The sequence below is a fragment of the Ambystoma mexicanum genome, chromosome 3q (assembly GCF_040938575.1).
Source record: "Ambystoma mexicanum isolate Mex_15411 chromosome 3q, UKY_AmexF1_1, whole genome shotgun sequence".
In the NCBI taxonomy this organism is placed as follows: domain Eukaryota; kingdom Metazoa; phylum Chordata; class Amphibia; order Caudata; family Ambystomatidae; genus Ambystoma; species Ambystoma mexicanum.
Window position 1 is genome coordinate 1,038,775,043 of NC_090926.1, and position 23,013 is coordinate 1,038,798,055.

A 23,013-nucleotide genomic window follows, 5' to 3' on the forward strand; every position below is an offset into this window, starting at 1 on the left:
CTGATCGCGATGCATGAATGCTGGTCAAATCGAGCGTTTTTAGGAAACACCACCTGAAGAACTCCTTACATGGATGACTAAATGTTTCTCCAATATCTGTTAGTCTAAACGTGTGTTCAAGAATAAGGCTGGAAACAGACAAACTTCTGTCAACACAATCATTACGGGGACTTTTTCAAAATGAAATATGAATTGTACTGTTTAAAGTCACACTTAGGCTACTAACATCACCGTAGCTATAGTGTAGATTTTGTTGTGATACACTATTTCAGTAAAAAGGAAATTACTGGCATATCACCAGCTTCTGTTTTTGTGATTAAATTCTGTTTTATGTTGTGATGATTTGCAAATGTGACCAATGGGTCAGCATTTTTATAATATGTGATGTAATAACATTTGATATTTTTGTAATTCCGACCATTCCATCTTTTTATATATGTTAAAAAAGACTGTTTAAACTCACCCAGGTTGTGGCCAAGTCTCCAATCTCTAGTGTTACATTACTAGGTAGCTCGCTGTGGAAACCCTGCCTTTACATACATACAATTAAAGAAGTAAAACAACATTGAAAGGCCAACAGTGGTATCAAACGTTCCCATTCAAAGTCACTCATTGCGTATGCTGCATCCTGCAGGTTTCGAGAACCCAGTCACCTTGCCCAAACTCCAGCGGTTGTCACAACGAGAGATGATTTCTTTGACTCATCAAGTTTTTCAGCAATGATCCAGCTGAGTATTTAATGTGTTTATTCTTCTCCTTTTTCTCCGAAGGTATCTCTATACCCGAAGAATAAGTATAACCTTGTCGTCAGTCAAGTGCATTCACAAAATGGCATCCTCCTACAGAGCGGTCAAGCTTCAGGAGTACTGTGCACAGATCTTCTCTCTCGTCATTCCAGAAGATCCCACCTTCAAGGCCCAGATAGAGCTGTACAACTATGCACAAGACAGTCGGGACCCTGTGCTGGAGGAACTCTGCCTGCAGTTTCTTGCCTGGAATAGCCAGGCCTTCTCTGAATCAGAAGCCTGGCAGCTCCTCAGCCCAGAGCAGCTTCAAGCTCTGCTGGCGAGGTCGGATGTGGTGGTACAGGATGAGCTTTCCCTTCTTAGGGCACTGGAAAGCTGGAGGCTATTGAATCGCCTTGATCAGCACATTTTGGATGAGATCCGCTTCCCCATGATACCCCCAGAAGACCTCTTCCAGCTTCAGTTCAACTTGTCATTCTACAAAGATTTTGAAGCTCTCTTCAAAGCCAGGGTGCTGGAGGCCTTGGAGTTCTACACAGTGACCTTTCAAGCCTTGACTCAGCACCTGAATCTAACAGACGCTGCTTTCATCCCCAGAATTTACACTTCTCCAATTTGGACCTACCACCTGAACAAGAATGACTACAACCCTTACTATAACTATTATCGGTCGTTCCAGACCCCAGCTCATCCTAGTTTCCTTTTCAAGACACAACAGATGTCTTGGAGTCCTGGATACCATGCCACCATGCAGAGCTGCTGGAACTATGGCTTGAGCTGCACTGAAAGCTCTCTACCACTCGTGCGTCTAACTAGCTCTGGCTTCAATGACCCCTCTATCCGTTATGAGAACAAAGTCCTCATGCTGTGCCAGGGATCCTTCGTCACTGCGGTCCAGGACTTCAAGGACACAATTGCCACGGTGACAAATGTGAACAATGACTCCCTCTTCCCCTGTCCTGATGTCTACTCAAGCTTCATAATTGTTGTCCGTCCAATATACTCCCCCCTGCCTCTACCCAGTCCATAGCGCAGAACTGAGCATGATGCCCCATACGCTTGAAACAGTGCCATGAAGAATGATGTTTCCTACTCTTATGACTGGTGGGATGGACAATCGATGTCAGTGTGATAGAGGGCCTGTGGTAACGGGGAGTACTGGTGTTAGGATGAGAGAGGACCATCAGACTAAACAAGCTAAACATAACTAGGGTTTACTATGCTCGACCACAGAGGTAGGAACAATACATATTGGATCTAAAATTGAGATACTTTGATAAAACTGGTATATATGTAAAAATAACAGGACAGGGGTTCCGAGGAAACACAATCAAGTGAGAGGGGTATTCAGACTCTAGTCTAGGTGTCTGCAACCTGGGCTCTCCAGATGTTTTGCACTATGAGTCCCGTGATCCCACCCCATTGGCTTCGCTGGCTAGAGCTGATGGAGGAACTTGGAGTCCAAAATATCCGGAGAGCCAAATGTTGCAGACCCTGCCCTAATCTAAAATAGAACCATGGTCCCAAGCCTAATTCCTTTAATCTACAACAGTTCATGCTCAGGGCTGTATCTCCCTGTGTGCTTCACAAAAAGTCACTCACAGTTCCTGGAGGTTCCAAAGGTTCCAGGGCCCTTCTGTCAAAGAATGGCTCAGGGTTGGCCCTCTCGGGCTTGGAGCATGATGACCAGTTTTGATTACACAATTTTAAATCTTTGGAGTGCAAGAGATTTCAGTCTCTTTCTATACTGTCTGCCATAGTTGGATTTTAAGGATGCACTCATTATTATCACCCCCTCCAAGTCCCCCAAGAGAGTCAGCCACCAGATCTAGTCTCAAGTCCCCCACAGGGTCTTGTCTTTGGGGAAACAGCCACAGGCTGTGGATGCTTGAGAGCCCTTCATAGGCTAAGATTTTTATTTTTCTATTGTTTAAAGTGCGGGACAAGCTCGGGAGCAACGGAGCCGCATACAGGGTGCGGGTAGCCAGCACCTGGGCTCACATCTTTTAACAGTAGCAGAGCACTGTGTGTTGCCATCTATCAGTCTGTGTGTCCATGGGGATTAGCCCTTATCAGGTTTCTGAAGAACGTGTCACATGCTCAGGTTCCGTGGCTATCGCATGGCCAAACTGGTGTTAATCAATTCAGTAGGTCCTGCAGGGTTATGTCCCTGCAAAATCCATAATGTAGCCAGATATAACAAGTATGGTCCTTATTCTCTGTTGGCTTTCCTCAGTCCTCCCCTCACAGGTTATCTGGGGTATCAGGCCTTCCCCTCCTGGATATGGCTACTTTCCCCTTCCTTGTAATTCATTTATCTCAGTACTGGCCTTTCACACTGCTAGGATCTGGCTCAGAACCCCCAGTAAGTTGTGGGTTAGGAGCCCATCCTTCCAAAAACAATGGCTGAGTGATTTTCCTCTGTCTGTCTGTTCCCTTGTCTCACCCTCCTTTTTAAAGTGGTACTCTCCTACTTTTTTCCCTACACATCGGCTTCTCTCCTCCTCCTCCTTCTCCTCCTCCGTGATCTTTCCAATTCTTCAGCCCCAACCTCTCCATCACTCCTCTGCTCTCTCCCTCCTCGTTGCTCAGTCCATCTCTTTGCTCTGTATAACTCTACTCCTCAAAACACCTTCCGCATTCCCGCACCGCTAGCTTCTACTGAATCGCTTTGATACTGGGCGTTTAGCAGCAAAAGGATTTCTAATGCAGTCTTTGGGATCACCTTTGATTGGGTCAAGGTGGGCGCTTGCAAATGACTATTTGTTTTACCCCTCTGTGCCCAGGTGTGTTTTATATCTACGTTAACCATTTTAATCAGGACTCAGATTAGCATTCGATGTTTACAAAGGGTGGGGCTGCCATCTGAATTTAGCTTTACCCAGTTGCTGCATGTATTTCACCTGTCCTGCTGAAAACCGAATTTAGTTGTGCCTTGTGACTGCTTGTGTTCTTCACTAGCTGGCGCGATTCCTTCTGTCTCCCCCCACTTCCTTGTGTCCCTCACCACTCCCCCTACCTCCAAGTGCATTAGTGCTTCAGCCTGGTAAGTGTCTCGCCCCCCTCCACGTCAGCCAACCAGTTGCTATCTATCTCTCCTATCCTCTCCAACTGCTTCACTATCCCCTATACTTCTCCTATCACTAAATCTAGCCGGAGGAAACTTAAGAAGGACATACTGGGCTCCAACCCATGCCTTCCTATTGCAGACACCCATGTCATGGCTTCCGCCAGTGAGACTATCACTGTCATCCTCTTCTTCGTTAACGCACCTGATCTACGGACTCGCTACATGGTCGCCATTAATGGTGGCATTCGCTGGGAGGTTCTCCTTGACCTCTTCACCATTTCCAGAGTCAGCATTAATGTTTATCTCAATGGCACCATCATGGCTCACGGTCCTCAACCCAACCTTCTTCTCTTCGACGGGCTCCTCCCTCGCCTCTCTAACCTCACCTCTCCCTACGGCCAGGTTCCCTCGTCTTCTGTGCCTTCCTCCTCCTCTGCACAGGCCCCCTTGCCTTCTGTGCCTTCCTCCTCCTCTGTACAGGTGCTCTTGCCCTGCCTTACTGGCCCGGCTCCCTTGTTGGCCTCAGCTCCTTTCCCATCCTCCACTAACAACCTAGCCCTCTTGCCACCCTCTGCGGGGATCTTTGTCCCTTGTGTACCCCCAAAGAAGACCCTCAAAGATGGCAAGCTGCTCCACATTGCCACCCTCAACACCCGCTCTGCCATCAAACACTCGTCTGACATCTGCAACCTCCTCGAACTCATGGATCTTGAGACCTGGTTCAAGGAAAGCTCCGTCATGAGCTTTGACACAATCCTCTCTGAAGGCTACAAAATTCTCTCTGCGTCCAGGCCTAAGAAAACAGGTGGTGGAGTGGCGCTTATATTCCCAGGATGGATACCTGTGTCCATTATCCTTACTCAGGCCTACTCCTCCTTTGTGTGCCTAGTTTGCAGACTCTCACTATACCCCAGATCTTCTCTTATTATGGCCACCTTCTATTGCCCACCAGGTCAGTCCACTCTCTTCCTCTCTGAATGGGCTGAACTGGCATCCTCCCTACTCCCCTCATCCTCTCACCTCCTCCTGATGGGTGATCTTAACATCCATCTGGACTCTTCTGACTCCTCTGGGCCTTTCCACAACCTTTGCCCTTTCTATCCTTGCCTCTGGCCCCACACACACTGCAGGCCACACCTTGGATGTTCTCATCTCTACTGACACCCCCCTCTCTTTCCCTCTCGCTACCTCACTCTCTTTGATTGACCACTCTCTTCTCTCAACACACCTGAAGCTCTCCTCTCCTCTTTCAGCAATACATCCAGCACAGCCACTTGGCTTCAAAGTCACCAGACCCATGAAAAAAGTGACAGTTACTGCTTTTGCCTCCTCCTACTCCCCGCCACCCACTCCTTCAGCTGACTCCCACCCTGACACAGCCCTCGCTAACCTCAATCTATCTATCTCCAACACTCTTGACATTCTTGCCCCTGTCATGAGGGTCCAACTGAAGCCTTCCAAAAAGTCTAACTCTTTGTACGACTTCAACCTGGGTGCCCTTAAACTTTGTTCAAGCCTGCATCTCTGCGGCATCAAACAAAACGGCCAAACTTTTCAAAAGTCTGCAAGGAACTGGCAAATCATGCAGTAGCCTCTTCTGTCACACCCACCCAGGACCTTTGCTCGGCTCTGGCTGCACACATCATTAAAAAAAAACAAGACATCCTTTCCACCCTCTCCTCCACACCACAGCATACACCAACACGGAGCCTCCCTTGGTCTCCCTCCTCTTACCCTCTTCTCTTTCACCCGTCACACCGGATGAGATCACCAGACAAGTCCGATCTATGAAGGCTTCATCCAAACAGGTGGACCCCTGACCCTCCAAAACCATTAAAGACAATATCGACTCCCTCGCCCCAACCTTGGCTGATCTCTGCAATCTCTCCTTTTCCACTGGAGCTTTCCCAACTGCCCTGAAGCACTCCCTTGTGCACCCTCTGCTCAAACAACCCTCTGCCGACCCCTCCATTCCAGCAAACTACCGCCCTATCTCATCACTCCTTTCTTGGTCAAATTTCAGGAGAAACTGTCTATCTCTCAGTTGACCTACCACTCTGGATCTATTGGTTCCTTCGACGACCATCAATCTGGTTTTAGAGCATCCAGAAGCACTATAACTGCTCTTCTGAACACCCGTGAAGACCTGCTCTCAAATCTTGACGCTAACACCCCCTCTATCCTCATTCTCCTTGACCTCTCCTCTGCCTTCGACACAGTTAACCACGAAATCCTGATTGCAAGTCTCTGTGGCACCCTGGGAATCACGTCAGGCTCTGGCGTGGTTAACCTCCTTCCTCTCCGTCCGCCCAACCCAGGTGGAACTCAGAGCCTTTCACTAGACTGTCACTTTCTCAACCTGTGGCATTCCCTAGCGATCTAACCTATCCCCCTGGTTCTTCAACGTCTATATGGCTGCGCTGGCACACGTGATTGCCACTTTCACCTCTATCTTCCAGTGCTATGCGGATGACACGCAACTATCTTTCAGGCTACCCTCATCCACCTTCTCCGCCTCGCTCATATCTGACTGTCTGTCCGCTATTCAGTCTTGGTGTGCTGCAAATGACCTCTGCCTCAACGCCACCAAGACTGAGATCGTTTGCATTAGGACCCCTGCTCCCACTTTCCCACTTTCGCTCTGGCTGGCCTCCCTTGGCCCTGCGCCTGTACCCACCTGCGAAGCAAGAAACCTTGGGGTCATCTTTGACTCTGCTCTCTCCTTCTCTCACATTTCAGACATCTCTAAAAAGTCTATCAGCTTTACATCCTCAGAGGTTCTCTACCTTTTCTCACTTTCCCCCAAAGGTTCACTGTCTCCAGAGCCCTGGATCTCTCCAGGCTGGACTATTGCAACAGCCTCTTCCTCAACCTCCCTTCTGCAACTCATCCAGAACAGAACTGCAAGACTTGTCCTTGGCCTCAAACCGAGGGACTGCATCTCTCTGCGCTGAAATTCCTCCACTGGCTCCCCATGGCTGCAAGGATTAAATTCAAGACCCTTTGCATTTTTCACAACGCTTTCTGGGGCCTGAGAACTACCTACCTGCAACGCTGCCTACCTAAATTCTATCCCTCACGAGCCATCCGCTCATCTACCTCCAACCTTCTGCGAGTGAGCCGGTTCTCCAAGCAGAGATTTGGAGGTAGATCCTTATCCTCAACAGGTGCCTCCCTCTGGAATAGCCTCCCTGCAACCCTCCGTCTTGAGCCGGATCTCCTTAAATTCCGGAAATTCCTCAAGACGTTCTTCTTATCCTCTTATCCTCTTCCTTCTCTCTCCCTCTACACCCTGCTATCCCAGTTCTCTGTTTTTCCCTCCCTCCCTCCTCTTGCTTACAGCATGCTGACAGGCTGCCGGGTGTAACTTAGTCTCACTAGTCCCTGGCACCCCCGCCAGTCCACTCTTGCATTTGCCTCAGGGTCCTACACCCCACCCACTTGAGAAAATAACCCAAGAGAGTGGCTCTCTCTGCACTTACCCTAATCTCAACCGACCTGGTGCACTTGATCCTCCCTCTCCCTGTGACCCTCTGTGCACTTGCTTGATCCGTACGCACCGCGCCTGTAGATCATCTGTTCTCCCTTGTTTTCACCCCTTAATTCCACTGTTAAAACTGCAGAATCAGGCCTATTTGCTGTCTCCCAAACTGTTAAATGTATTTTGTTTCCACTTACTCTGCCTATGCAGACTATTATCGTCTACGAATTTCAAGGGCTCTGAGCGACTGTTTTTTTGTTTCTCCATGTGCCCACCTTCCTTGAGTACTGTGAAAACACTTGCCTGCGTATAGGCACTATATAAATAAATAATGCCATACCATACCATTCTGATGCTGGGGAGAACTACCCTGCTGCCTGCCCAATCTCCCCATGCCTCTGTACTGTGTCATAATGTCATGACATTTCTGCAGTGTCCCATGAACCCTGCTCTTTGTTCACAAACCAGTGCTCCGGTGCATGTAGTCTACTCCTGACTTGGCGGTGCATGACAATGGCCTTGCTAACAGTCCAGAAAACCACAGGTTTGCAAATCCAACTCCCCTGGGCCAGTGGCTCGTGGTCTGTGCTCATGGACAACACAGTGACCACTAAGGTAGCCGGATTTTCCTTGCGCATTCCTGGGCTCTCTGGCCAGGGAGGTGCATGAGGTTCTCAGGGATCCCCCACTTACTGCGTCCAGGGGGTTGGTTGCATCATACAGCAGGCGGCTTCCTTCAGTCCCCAGCATCACTGGGTCTGCACAGTGGGACTTTTGTCACAAGTGATACAGGAGTAGAAGGAATTGAGAGTCCTTCAGTTCATAGTATGGTGTATGATTAGGGATACTGAGCCTTACTTCTCCCATGTGACCTCCTCCTAAGCTAGGACTAGTCTTGCCCTCCACTTGGAGTCATCTCAGCCGACAAAGGCTCTGCTCACGCTCAACGCTTTCTGTGTGCCGAGCTGCAGCTGACATACCATTTCCTTAATATCACTGATTGCATGTACTGATTTACATGTATAAATCCAACTGCTTGTGTTGAGGATTTGTGCTCGGCTTACTGCGTGTTTTGTATTCTTTAAATGCTTCTTTTGCAATTTAAGACATATTGAAATGAGTTTTACCTCATGTTCTGCTGGTTTTCTCACTTCTGCTCTGTAAGCATGGCTCTGCTCCACCCCACCCCCCCCCCCCAGCCCCCATAGCTCTCAAGTGGCCCTCGTGGGTTACCTCTATCCCTCTCTCCCTCTCTCTCTTACCTCAATTGTCCATTGCTCCTTCTCACTCTATCCACATTGGCCCTCCCCACTGTTCTCTCTCTCGGTCTGTCTGCCTCTCTCTCTCCGTCTCTCTTACCCCACTCTCTCTCCCTCTCTCTGTCTCTTCCCCCATCTCTTCCCCCTCTTTCTCTCTCCCTCTCTCTGTCTCTCCTCCCTCTCTCTCTCTCCCCTCTTCTTTCTCCCTCCCTCTCTTCCCCTCTCTCTCTTCCTCCCTCTCTCTCCGTCCTCTCTCTTCCCCTATCTCTTCCCCCTCTCTCTCCCCCTCTCGCGCTCTCTCTCTCTCTCTCTCACTCTGCATTGTGACAGGTTGCTCCCATATAAAAGTACCCCATCTCTTTCCATGGCCTTCGCTGTTCCTGCTCTATCCTTTCTTCCCCTCTCTTGTCAATTTGCTCACACTACTCATGTCTCTGTCTCTCACTTCTCATGTCTCTACCCTCACTACTCATGGCTCTGTCCCTCACTACTCATGTCTCTACCCTCACTACTCATGTCTCTACCCTTACTACTCATGTCTCTATCCCTCACTACTCATGTATCTGCACATCTATTCCTTCCCATGGATTCCACTCTCGCTACTTGCACTTTTTTCCTGTTTTTGGCTCTCACTTAAAAAGGGGCAAACATTGGAATAAATCAGGCAATTACTGAAAAACAACATGTATTCTTAACATTATATAGCCTCAAAAACACTGGCAGCCAATTGCCATCCCCCAACGCCTAGCAACCCAAAAACACGCACATTCACACCTCACCAATGGCTCGCCCTTGGACACCTGCACACAGAAGTTATGAGCTGTAACCGGTTCCACTGTAACCCTTGAACCCTAGCGCCCTCATGCTGCTGTAATCCTGTTACGTTTCACCATTTACCTGTCTGGCTTTAGGTTCCCTGTAACCAGGAACCTCAGATAGGCTGCATTTGCTGTGTATCATGTAACTCAGTAAGCACTTCCGGTAACAGCGCCACGATGACCTAGGGTTGCTTTGTGGGCTATATAAATAGAAAAAATAAAATAAATACAAATAAAAGCACTCACGAAAGATCAAGTCGCCACATAGGATGCATGCCACCTGCATTCCCAAACTAACAGAATAATGTCATCACACCTGCAAGAACACTACACTCCATTTAGATCTTCACTATCCGATCTGCAGGACTCCGGCCACACTCACCACTGAATCAGTTCTCTTCAGTCTCCTTAAGCAGATTGGTGACCCCCCCACCTGTGAAGCGCCTACCGACTTTGTGTGTCCAGCCTTTTCCGATGCCCACTGAGTAGTATCTCGATCCACATCCAACCGTTCACCCATTAAGATCATTCCTTCCACCAAACTACTCTCTGCAACCTTCATCGACCTAGGTGCCCATCCCATCTTGCACAGGTTCTGCCAATTGATGGCCATGCACCCTCACTGCACATCCCCAGACTGCCTCTCCTCTGCATGCCTGAGGATAGTGATACAAACCCTTCTGTACCCGTCCAGGCTCCTTAAACAGGCCAAATGACTCATTTGAAAGTGTATCACTGTGCAGCACATCTCCAATCATACTGCTTGGCCTCCTGATTTATCTCCTCAACCTTCTCCACTCACTGGTCCATACTTACATCCAACCAGTGCACACATCTAAAACAAACCTCATGTGTTCTGCCTCAACATAAGTACTATCCCTACTACCTCTACACTTTACCTTTACCCTGGGTGTGCCCTATATACAGTGCTGCCTTGCTTACCCGCTAAGTGTGTGCTTTATACATCCCATATCAGTAGCCTGTATCTCATACGCCGACCTAGCTCCCTCTCGCCCTCTCCACACAGACCCGCTCTTTCAGATCGCTCTTACACTTTAATGCTCTGCATCTCGCTCTCTGTCTTTCTATCTCTGGTTGAGAGTCACGTGGTCAGGTGGACGATTGTTAGAATCATCCCAATAATTGTTGACAGCAGCATGATCAGAAAAAAGATCATTGATAATTTTAGGGACAGGCGCTGCTGTGTTTCTTATGGTTAAATGTAGAATTAGGGCAGCAGCAACACAGTATCAGACTGTAGGTTCTATAATTGTGTTTGTTATGTTGTATCATTTCTTAATTATGAGTATTTGTCATCTCTGCATTTCTATTTTCCAATATTGAATGAAATGGTGTGTATTCACTGCAAATGAATCTATTAAACAGATGAATAGTTAAACGTACTAACATTTTCAACTGTCTCTTTTTGCAATATTTATTTATAATGCTCACTTCCAGTATGTTGTGGTCATACTGAGAAATTTACACTTGCCTTATTGAGCAAAGCACATTATCAAAACCCATAATACTCATATAAATTATTTTCTGATAGAAGGTTATCATTGCAAGAGGATCGCTCATATTGTACTCTTTGAAAATACCCGATTGAGAGGAGGAAGGGAGCAAATAGCACCAATGAGGGTTCCTGGCTGTGTTGCATAAAATCAAAGCTGATTTTGGGAGCATACGCATGACCATGCATCTTTATATTTTAAATATGTGCCTATGATCAAAAGGGTTGTATACTTGAATCACTAAGTACACAATACACATTAGACTTGATACTCATTTTGTTTTTCACAACTCTCACCCTAACAACAAAGTGTTTTTAATCATGACCCATACATACTCATTCAGGCTGCCTTAGGATTTGATTTGAGGATAACATGGCTATGACATCTGTCCCTCTATTGGGGTTCTAGTTTACAGCTACACATAACTTTAGAAGAGAAGGTTCATAAGCAAGGTCAGAAGTCATCTTTGTAGTAAGTTGTTATGATGTAATCTGTGTGTTTATGTAACTTTCTCCTGGCACAGCTCTGATGTCGTTCTCAAGCTCTGTAGAGTTTGAGAACGATGTGAGAGTTTATTGATGTCTGTTGATGAGAGTGCCCCCACCTGGGGGCTCTCTGCAATAAAACTTTCCTTTTAGCCATTGGTATCTTTTAATGGAAGGCATCCACAACATTGCACAAGTATTTCTTTAAAATTGTATTTGGTTAACAGAACCTTTTACAAATACGGAAGAATGTAGCATATACAAATATAAAATTAGGAAAACAAAGGAAAAAAGAAAAACAAAAAAGAAGAAAGAGGAAAGAGAACAATTTCATCCACATTTGAGAACAACTCTCATAGTAACCAACACAGTAACGAGACGAAAATAAAAAATAAAATGCTTATACCTTAAATAAAAAAAAGAAAGAAGTATCCAACAAAAAATAACCAATAAGAAGTTCCACTCTATACATATACATTGTTAAATAACAATTAAAAGAGGAACCCAACATCTAAACCAATAAAACATTAATTCTAATAGTGATAAGACTCAAAGTAAACTATACTTATTGCACTGTTGCTTCCGGTAATCCTAATGGCAATAATACACAGGGATCATACACCAATAGAAATGTTGCCAGTAGTGGCCCATCTCAATTGATGTAACTAACCTTCACCTATTCTTTAATCCACTGGTACATTCACACTGGTTTCAGGATATGATGTTACATCTTTCTAACACCTGTACCACAGCAATAGTCAGCATTGTATCATACCTAGATATCAATCTATCCCAAAATGTTTTAGATAGAATCATCTTTTCCCTAGCTACGAATCTTGTAAAGAGGGGTGCTCTAACAGACCAAGTGCCCTCACAGTCCATCAAAATATGTTTTAGTGATTGGTTTCCTGGATTTTTACATATGTTACATAATATGGTGGTCAGCTCTCCTTGCCCCCTTTTGACTAAGACCTCTCCAATATGCGACACATGTAGGCGAGTTCTAAGGAATACATTCTTAATCTTCCAGTCTGGGAACTTAATAAGATATCTTGGTAATGTCCCCACTTTCATTTCTACTTTCAGGAAGGAGTTAACGGGTGATATGGACCGCATATAATCAATCGTTGTGATCCAGTCCATCACCTCCAGCAGTTTTTTTGCCTTTAATAGGTTGCATATAAGGGTCTCTACATCTACGCTTCCCAAGGCCTCCTGACAAGGATCCTGGAATTTAAAGTCCAAAGAACCTCGCACAGTGACCATAACCTCCTGAGGTGCGCATGGAAAGGTAATCACCCGGTTAATCCAACATACAAGTTTCAAGTGGAGGTAAATAACCAGCAAACGCGTATACATCTAACGGAAGCAGACATCATAAAGATAACCAGGAACTATGGCAAGACCACGGAAGAAGACGACCCAGTGGGGGGGGGCTGAACGTCCAAATTATCTACCAATCCTGCTCCCTTTCAGACCAGTCGCTGGAAAACAAAGACAGGCAGTTTGTCCGAAACACATCTACGACAAACAGATAGTCGAAAAGAGGAAAACAGTCCGGAAATTGAAGAGATTTGCAAAGAAAAGTAACACCAAAGAAGCATGGAAGCAGTGGCAAAAGGAACTAAAATCCTACAAACACTGGCTAAAACATCACAAATTCCAACTCTATCAGCAAGACGCCGAGCAAATGATGAGCGCTCTTAACACAAAAAAGGCTAGCGATTTTTGGGCACTGATTAAAACAACGAACTCGAACATGGCTACAGAAATGGCAAACTCAGTGTCAAAGGAAAAATGGATGTCATACCTAACGGCCCAATTTGACCTACCGCAAGGGGAAGTACCTGAGGAGGTAAAAGAGGCCACGACAGAATGGGTTGAAGTATCAAATGCAGATAAAATCGAAAACGCCATTCTTGAATTAAAAACTTCAAGAGCCCCGGGTCTGAATGGGCTGACCAATGTCGACTTGAAAAAATCACCAAAAGCATGGGCAGATGTGATCAGCAAAATTTTCACCCATTGTAAGAACACTGAGATGATTCCCAAAACTTGGCAGAAGGCGATAATCGTCCCCATCTACAAGAAAGGGGGCAGAGACGACCCAGAAAGTTACAGGCCGATAGCTTTGCTCGACATCGTGGGGAAGATATTCGCATCCCAGCTACTAGTCCATCTTCGAAACTGGGCCAAAACCGCTCGATGCTATGACACCTTCCAAACAGGCTTTCAAAAAAACGGAAGCACTTCAATAAACATCTTACTGATCAACATCCTAAAGGCCAAAGTGAGAGAAGGAGCCCCAAAAGTGTACCTTACATTTGTAGACCTGTCGAAAGCCTTCGACAAAATCGACAGGGCAAAACTGTGGGCTAAACTAAAACTCTGGGACTGTCCACCGCCAATTCTGAGCCCGATAAAAGCCCTGCATGCAGACACGAAAATCAGGGTGAAACTGAACAAACAAGGAGGCCTGTCTAAGGAGATCCCGGTAAAGCGAGGCGTCAAACAAGGATGCCCCTTAGCTCCAGCCTTGTTTATCGCTTTTCTAGGGGACTACCAAACTGACGAAGAACAAATCAGAGCCTTTCCACCTAAAATCGGAAATGTTCAAATATCGCGATTACTATATGCAGATGATGTAATTATCATCGATCAGACCCAAATCGGACTCCAACCCAGACTAACTAACCTGGGGAGATACATAGAATTGAACCATCTAGATAGAGATTAATACAGCAAAAACAAAAATGCTAGTATTAGAAAAAACTACAAAGAAATCGATGAGACCGCCAAAATGCTTTCTGAACAAAACAAAAATTGAGGTCGTGAATGAGTTCAAATACCTGGGGGTGATTATCGACGGATCGGCCAGAGATAAAGCAATGCAAGAGCATCTATGGACCAAGGTCAGAACATTAACAGCACAGACAAGAGCGGACGATAGGAAATTTGGCAAATTCTCCATGCTGCCGGCCATTAACTTCTATAAAGGGAAGGTGGTCCCAGCGATCATTTATGGCATGGAAGCGTCATTAAACATTCCAAGAACTGTGTGGCAGAAGTTGGAAAGTCATGTTTGGAAGTCGGTTTTGGGTCTACCATGCTCAACCTCCATGCCTGCGATTAGGCGAGAACTGGGCCTTGTTTCCCTAGCTTCACTGGTAGACCAAAGCAAAATGAGGTTATGGAGAAAAATCTTAATGACGGACTCACTACCAATCTTCAAAATCATCGCAGAAGAACTCAAGACTGGCTCATGCAAGGCTTTCAAGAACTGGGCGGCAAGCCTCCAAAGCATTCTAATAGAAATAGCCTACACAGAGGAAGATCTGATATCTAACCCAGACCGGGTTAAACTAAAAATGGAATGGAGAGACTGGATCGAAACAACCGAAAAAGCCAGTGCCAACAAACTACTGGCCCACCTCCCACCAACATTTAATGAAGTGAAAAAAATGCAAATTACCTCCTGAAATTTCCGAAAAAAGCGATGCGAAACATGATCCTGAGGGCCAGACTCAACTTGCTGAGGACAAAGGAAATTCTAGCCATACGTAATCAGGCAACAGACAACAGCTGTCGGCTATGTAAGAACATTGACCAAGTGGAAACCTTGAAACATTTGACCCTGCAGTGCCCGAATACCAAACAAGGCAGAGTCACATATCTCCAACCTCGTCTGCAAGGTGTAACGCTGGTAGAAGAAGAGGTGCTGTGGCACAGACTAATTTCAGGAGAGACAACACGTTGGTCCCTGTCACTGGTGAAGCTAATAGAAACAGCCTTTAAGAGGATAAACCAGACAGGCACAATTGAGACGGCATCCGAAAACCAGGGAATAGCTTGATCTAAACCCGATTACCGAAGAGGGAGACGCTTCCTGCAGCTAAACAAAAAATTTTTTTTTTTAAAAAAACGGAATATAACCAGACGGGATCAAAGGACTCCAGAGTCAATAGTTCATCTCCGCACTTCGGGACTCCTTAAGTTGGGAAAAACCCTTGTAAAAATTGAAAATATATTTTTTAATTAAAATTCAAGTAAAAAAAATAAATAAATAAGGGTCTCTACATCAGTTTCTGCTTTAGCGAGTGAGTCCCTAACTTGCAGTATAAGATTAGGCAACATATTAGATCTCAATTGATTTAACTGTGCGCCGATGTGAGCATATAGCGTACCATCCTGCGCGGTTATAATTAGCAGATAGAGAGATTCTAATTTCCATTTCGCTGATACCCTTGGTGATCGTAATCTCAGCTCAAATCTCAAACCGGACATAGATAGGCTCATTGGAAGTCCTTAGACTTTCTTCCACACTGTGCCTTCTAATCTTTGCCTATTTGTATTCCAAAGCAGAGATTTTGCTTCTAACCCATAAAGGATTACTGGAATTACTTTGGCCACATAGTATTTAATAAGGGGAAGGAGGAAGAATTTACAATATTTAGCCAGCACTTTCTTAATTTGTGGAATCAGCTGTAATATTTTCCCCTGCACACCCGCCTCCCTCTTAGACGCTGATGGAGATGCGTATACTATATAACCCAGATACAAGACTTCTTCCACTCTGGGAATTACTTGGTCCTCAGGGGACCACCGAGAGAGCGCCACTCTTTTACAATGATGTCTTAGGACCACTATCTTGGATTTTATTGGGTTAATAGAGAGCCCGTTTTCCTTAGTGTTCTCTCCCAGGTTATTAAACATGCATTGTAGTCCAACCCCAGTCCTATCTAGCAGCACAATGTCGTTGGCACAGGCCAGCCAGCATATCTTTAACTCATTGATTGCTGGACTGACCAATGCCGCCGAATCCAGAGATATCCCCATGTCTGCAACATAAAGATTAAAGAAAAGGGGACCCCCCAGACACTCCTGTCTGACTCCCCTCTCCCCATCAATTGGTTCTGAAAAATTTCCTTCCTCGTCGATCCTCACTCCAAATGTGGTATTTTTATGAAGCTCGATTAACATTACGAGGAGCCCCTCAGGGATGCCCCATTTTCTGAGTTTACTCCAGAGGTGTTCCCTGAGGACTAGATCAACTACCTTAGAGAGATCTACCCATGCCCCATATAATGATATGAGATGATGGGGCATTTGTAACGCCCCTTTACACAAGTGTTTCAAGGCGCAAAATGGTAGATCTCCCCTTCCTCTGGAATTCTCACTTATGATGTTAATGGCTAAACCGTTCAGAGCTGTTGAGTGCCCCTTTCTAAATCCTGTTTGGACCTTCTGAAGGATTTGTGCACTTACCACCCATTTTTCCAGTTCACTCAGAAGAATCCTCATGAATATTTTACTCTCAATGTCTAGGCGGGCGATTGGGTGAAACTACCCGATGTATACAATTGCCCCCCCTTGAACAAGGGAATGATAATAGAAGTTTTCCATGATTTGGGGAACCTTCTGGTCTCTAGGATTTCCTTAAACAGCCAATACAAACATTTTTACCACATGGGAACATCATTCTTTAATGTTTGGTATGTGAGGCCATTTGGTCCCGCTGCCTTCGAGTTAGAAGACCGAATGATCAGATCTGCCAGGTCCTGTACCTCGAGTGGCAGAGACCAAGGAACATCTTCACTGTGACTATCTACAGATTTCACATAATTTTTATTGGTTAGATAATCTGTGTTACGCTCACCTGGTCTCCACAGGGGCGCCGAACGGAGCTGGACGGTCCGGTGTTGAGTGGTTCCTTGTGTCCCCCTCTAATTCCCCTTTTCGTCACAAAAGCAGGTTGCCTAAAAGGTTAAACCAAATGTTACCCAACCATAAAGACGATGGCAACTCCCGCCTCCCGTGACCTTTTCTTGCACCCCTCTGCTATGGCTCACCTGTATGTTATGAATGGCGGACTCTCCATCCTGTGACTGTGTGCAGGGGTGCGTAGTAGTTGAAGGATCTAGTTACTTCACTGATCCTGCAGAGTTTCAGACAGCTGTGACTCAATGGGTAAGTCTTGATTCCAAGGTATGGATTGCTTAAGAGTTCAAGTTGCCAAAATTTCACTCCTGTGTCTCTTCCTTACAGGTTTCCCCTCGGTGCTTAATATGGAGCGGGTCCCTTCCGGAAATGGTAGCTGGCTTCCAAGATAGGTCTAGCGGCAGCGTTATGCAAGAATCTTTCCACACGGTATTGGTTATTTGCGCACCTAACCTGCTGTTCTTGTATTCTGCAGGTGCGGTATATCCAAGGCAGAGAGTGCGTGGTGATGTGTTGCGGGGCCGCGAGGAAGGGCTGCCTTCAGGTGAGTAGCGGCGCTGCGCAAGATTTGAAAGTCTGAATGAGGCCTTTCCCCCACTACGCGGCTAACCTGATGTCTTATTTTGTTTTCTACAGATGCGGCAGCTCCGGAGCAGCGATCGGATGATGGAGCGATGATCGAGTGATGGTGATTCTATGGATCACTGGAATGAGCAGCCTTCTGGTAAGTATTAGCGTTGCGCTGCTAACCTGGAGTCTTTTCCTTTGCAGCTCTGCAGAAGCGGTGACTCGGCTGCGACCGAGATGGAGCATTAAGTAGGAGTCTTGTTCTGTTCTCTTCTCTCTCTTTCTTCCTTGCAGGTAACTTGAGAGGACGGGACGGGCGTGGCTGAAGACAGGTCTGTAGTTTGCAGACACGGTGAGCGTTACGCTGCAGGAGTGCAGAATAATGCAAAGCGTGTTCTGTACTGAAGGCGTGGTTTATATAGCCTTCAAAAAGTAATTCCCAGGTAAAATAGTCCCTCCAACCACGCCCTAGCAAGTAGTGCCTTGGTAAAGTAGTCCCTTCAGCCTGCCTTAGACTGGTCTGCACGTGGTTCTCTCCCTTTGAAACCTGCCTTACTTGAGATGGCAGCATAAGCCTGTCGCCAACGGCGCCAGGACCGAGGTCAGGAATCCCTTGGGGAATCCTTTGGGACCTTGAAGGTCCCCATGGGTGCTAATACCCTGGGTTGGTTGGTCTGTTCCTGGTGTCTTGGGGCAGGTACGGTGACAATCTGTCCAAATAGATTCCTGTACTAGATTGCATTGGCTGCTATTATCGTTTTTCTCCAGTTACTGCAGCACCACCCAGAAATTCCTGGAGTTGTTTTTGCAGACAATTTGGAGCATCTGTTTTCCGTCTTGCTGCATACGCAACATCCGTCTCCCCACCGACCTGTTTTTATATTCAAGATAAAGGAGCCTTGATTCTTTCCTCACTGCCTCTGGGTCTATTTTTAGACTTCTTATTTTTCTCAGTTTCTTTGCTAAAAATCTTTTATGCACCCAGGTCTCCTCATCAAACACGTGGCTGTTGTCTTTCGTCTGCCCCCACCTCCCACTCTAGGAGGAAGAACTGACCAAACAAACTTTACAAATCTCTCAGGGTTGCAGTTTTTTTGTTTGGTGTCTTCTGCAACATTCACTAAATTACTATTCAATTCTGCTCCCCCTGCTCCATATTTAGCCACCTAGACTCTTTTCGATATTAACACTTGTGGATGTTTGTCTGGCTGTCTCGAAGTTACATCTGACAGAACTAAATCGAGCTGAGAGTGATCACTACTATATCCCGGTTTGATTGACAATGATACACTTTGTGGGAATAAAGCTTCCGACATAAAGATATCATCTAGGGCCAAAGAGGACTTCCCACGGTACCAGGCTGGGGCTGGTGCGATATCCCCTGCTGTGGACCCATTAAGCATCTTCAAATTCCAAGCAAGCATGAAGTCTAACCATTTGTTCCCAATACCAGATATTCTCCACTTTTTCAACCTGTTTTTCTCCTGAGGGAGGGATAGCCATTGAGTATTCAAATCTCCCGGAAGAATTATGTGGGCCCCCCATGCAAATCGTTGCGGGCAATATTAAGAGAGCTTCTAAAAAAATCGTGCCATTTAACCCCCGCCGGGTTCCAATAGACATTTATGAAAATCACCTGGAAATCTGGCTTGGAGCATGTTATGCTCACTTTACGGGCTTGAATGTCTATTTTATTATTGTAAATGAGAGAGGGTTTCTTAATCACTGAATTTCTAAATGCCATCAATAGGCGCCCACCGCCGGTCTAACCCTTGCTTTTTGTAAAGCTGGGAGAGTAAAGATTGAGAAGCCCTCTATTGCGATTTCACTAACAAGCCAGGTTTAATGGAGAATTATTATGTCAAAGTTTCCAAATAGCAGCTCTCGTGATTTATTTGTTGTAAAGGTTTTGGGGTCCTGTGTATTCCAGCTGATCAGATGTAGTTTGTTCTTACTAAAGAGGATGCCTTAATTTCTGTAAGACTTGGGTGAACATTTCTGGTAAGAGAGATAACTCATTGCTCTGTGGATTTCTGCCAGAATCATTTTGCCTTCCACTCGAGCATTCTCCTTCCAGTAACTCCTCCACACCGGAATTCAGCTTATGTGAGTGACCATTATTTGATTGCAACCGTTTATTTGTTATTATCGGTGGTCTTTGGGTAACCCAAAGATCCAGTTTCTCTAGATCTCTTGATGCCCCTATGATCGCTTCTTGAGCTTTCCTAGAGGTTAACCCAATTTCCACCCTGTAACTATCCCGAATATCCAGAAAATAGTAAATAGTGATTTACAACGATGTTTCCTTGTGCCCGATGTTAAACAAATTTTTGGAACAGTGAAGTCAGAGGCTCCATTGTCATTACTCTTCAGGGGGGCTCCTCCTCTTCTCAGAGTCTTCAGACACTCCCCCATTGTCTTCCCCAAGTGCTGTTTTAATCCCCACATTTCCTTCTTCAGCTAGATGTGTATTAATTGTTGTATGTTTTCCTTGCCCAATTCTTATTTCCTCAATACACAGTATTTAATCTAGGACCCTATTAGGGCCTTCCTGCATTCCTGTGTCCGTCATACACGGGGTTGTGCTGTCAACCGGTGCAGGTTTTTTGTTCTTCATAAAAATGGGGCCCATGGTGGCCCTACCGCACCAAGCACTTGCCGACTCCCTGGTGCACTATTTTTTTATAGTACGCCACTCTAGCTGCTAGCGTCTTTCTCAATATTTTTACCCGCAGGTTTCGCATTGCTGGCCAGATCATCACCTGGAGGGTCCGTTTGTAACCCCATGCTTACATTTATAATCTCCATCTCTTCTTGTACATCTTCTCGGGGATTCAGCTTCTTGCATTTTTTGCTTTTTTCCATCACCCCTTGTGTGCTCTTACTCAATGTATTCTTATTCCCTTTCTTCCTCACAAGTGTGGTTAGATCAGTATGTTCCATTGCTCCAGCATGATCACCTCCTACCGGTCTCAATAGGGATTTAATTAAGGCATTTGTTTCTGCTCTCTTAAATTTAGCCTTGGCCATCTTCTTACTTTTCTCCCCTTGGTTCTGTTTGTAGCAAGGGGGACCTTCAATTTCCACTGCTTGCTTTTCTTTTTTTTTGCTCTCCTTCGCCCTCTCGAAGACTGATAACCTGCTTTGGTCCAATTCAGTGTTTCTTCCTCCAAATCCTGGGTGTTCCCCCTCTGGAAGGGACTTTGTTGGGCCAGAGTCCTCATCTTCCACCCCCTCTACCACATTGGTCAGTCTCCTGAATTCCTTCAGTTCTGACTCGGAGAGGGGAGTGTCATCAAAAGTTTGATGTATTTCATCCTCCCTCACCTCCCATTATTTTGGGGCCACACCAGGAGAAGGTTTCAATAGGATTAGCAAATCCTGAACCTGCCGTGAGATATCTTCTTCCTGCTTCTTTACACAGAGCTTGCTGTATTGCTGATAAATCTAGCCATTGCTTAGTCGTTTCCAACCGGGCTTCTTCTAATGATGGGATCAACACTGTATTGATCGTATTACTGATCCCAACCAAGGAGGACTCACAACTCAATGTTTCTTTAGTCAATTCTAGCAATAACCCAGCTTGCACTTGTACCTCTGTTTTTAAAAGTTCAAACACTGAGACTAGGGAATTTAGCACAAAACTCAGGGGCGTAATGGTGGATTCATTTGTTTGTTGGCTTGCCGAGATCTCTTCTGTCCCAAGTGGGGTGCTCCCTACTTCGAGTTGCAACCCTCTCCCTTCCCCTTCTGCCACAACCCCGTGGGGGAGAGGGCTTGGCTCCAGGTAGGGATCCTGGGAATTCCTTGCATCACCGCCCTTGCGAGTACCACTCTGACAGACTTCAACCTGGTGGTCTAGAGTTCCTGTCATTTGAGTCATAGAATACTCTACTGTCGAGGTGGCCGGGCCCCCTGCTCGGTCATTCATGCTTTTACTTCTTTTTCTAGGGAAAATGATCACCAATCATCCTCTGGATTTTCTTGGTGGTGTCTGCATATTCCAAGCCCCCTTTACAGGCATGACTTATGGAGGGGGCTACCCCTTGGATAGACTCCTCTGGACTAGACAATAAGTGGGGCTGCCCGACATGGACTTGGGCCCGTTTCACCTGGGGCACAACTCCAGGTGTACAATCTGGTATAGTTCTTGGTGGGCTTGCTGATGCCCCAGTTACTGATATGGCTGACGTTTCCATGAAGGAGCCATCCCATTCTGGGGCTCTTACATCATCTATGAGCATAGTGCAACAGAGTTTCATTTCAATTGTTGACTTCTGATTGCTCCAGTGTGATTGCTCCTGTGCCCCGCTCTTCCCGCTATTCCAGGTGATGAATCCTGTTAAACCGTTTAATCTTTCAACGTCCCAGAGCTTCTATTACAAGCAAGAGTCTCGTGGAAGGCTCTAATACTATACTGTGCTATGTAGTTACTATAGTACTAGTGTCCACTGCTGCTGGGAAGCATACAGACTCGCAGTTATACCGCTATGGGCCAAAAAGTCCTACAGTCTTGCACAGTCCCACACCGTCTCAGGAACCACACAAACTCAGATCTGAGTCAGGCTGATTCTCACCCCCAAATTGATCTTACCGTCCTCATACAACCATGTGTGCTCTGTGTGCCCTGTGTGCTCTGCTATCCATCTCTACCGAGCTGCCAATACCGTGGATGCTGCAAATGCTGAAACTGGAAAGATTGTCCTGCCAATACACCAGCAGAATGCTGTGCCGCCCAGCCGCGAGTCCACAGAGCCTGAAGACCCAAAGACTCTGCTGCCTGACTCTGCGGCCGCTCCGCAGCGTTTTGCAGCTTTTCAATGATCCGAAAAAGAAAGAGGACTGTGTTAAGTTCATGCTTTGGAGTCAAAGTATGCGAGTGAAGCCGTTCATGGGTTCGACAGGTTTTTACTAGGTACAGACTTTAAGTAAATACATTAGGGCAGTCAAGTAAAATTCATAGGCAGGGAGAGACATCCACCGGCCCCCTCTTCCATTCAGTGCCAGGTCCCAACTGATTTTCTTAGAACCCTCATGCGCAGTGGAACACTCATGCAAGGTCCTGTCCAAACATTCCACAACACACTCAGTACAGCACCAACACATACTCACAGAATGGACAGGGGCAGATCAAAACCTAACACATCTTCCCCCTATATAACCAGACAACAACAGGATAAAACACAGGGAGAAGATGCAACATTGCTCTGAACACAAAGACTTTGAAACTGACCACAGAGGTCAGGTCCGACAAATCCTCTTCAATACAACTCTGACTAACCAAGCTACAGCTCAGAGCAAAATTTGCTATCCTCACTTTACCTTATTCTAGCTCAAAACAGCTAAGCACCAACC

General features: G+C 46.0%; 1 protein-coding gene across 1 annotated transcript in view; it reads left to right on the plus strand.

The window, feature by feature from the left end:
- The window catches only part of LOC138583201 (galectin-3-binding protein-like), a 122,425-nt gene extending 111,648 nt beyond the window's left edge, over window positions 1-10,777 (plus strand). The window contains exon 4 of the mRNA XM_069655229.1: window positions 771-10,777. Coding sequence (XP_069511330.1) covers window positions 771-1,776 — 1,006 coding nt within the window. The 3' untranslated portion in view covers window positions 1,777-10,777. The remainder of the gene's footprint in view (window positions 1-770) is intronic.
- Window positions 10,778-23,013: the final 12,236 nt, after the last annotated feature.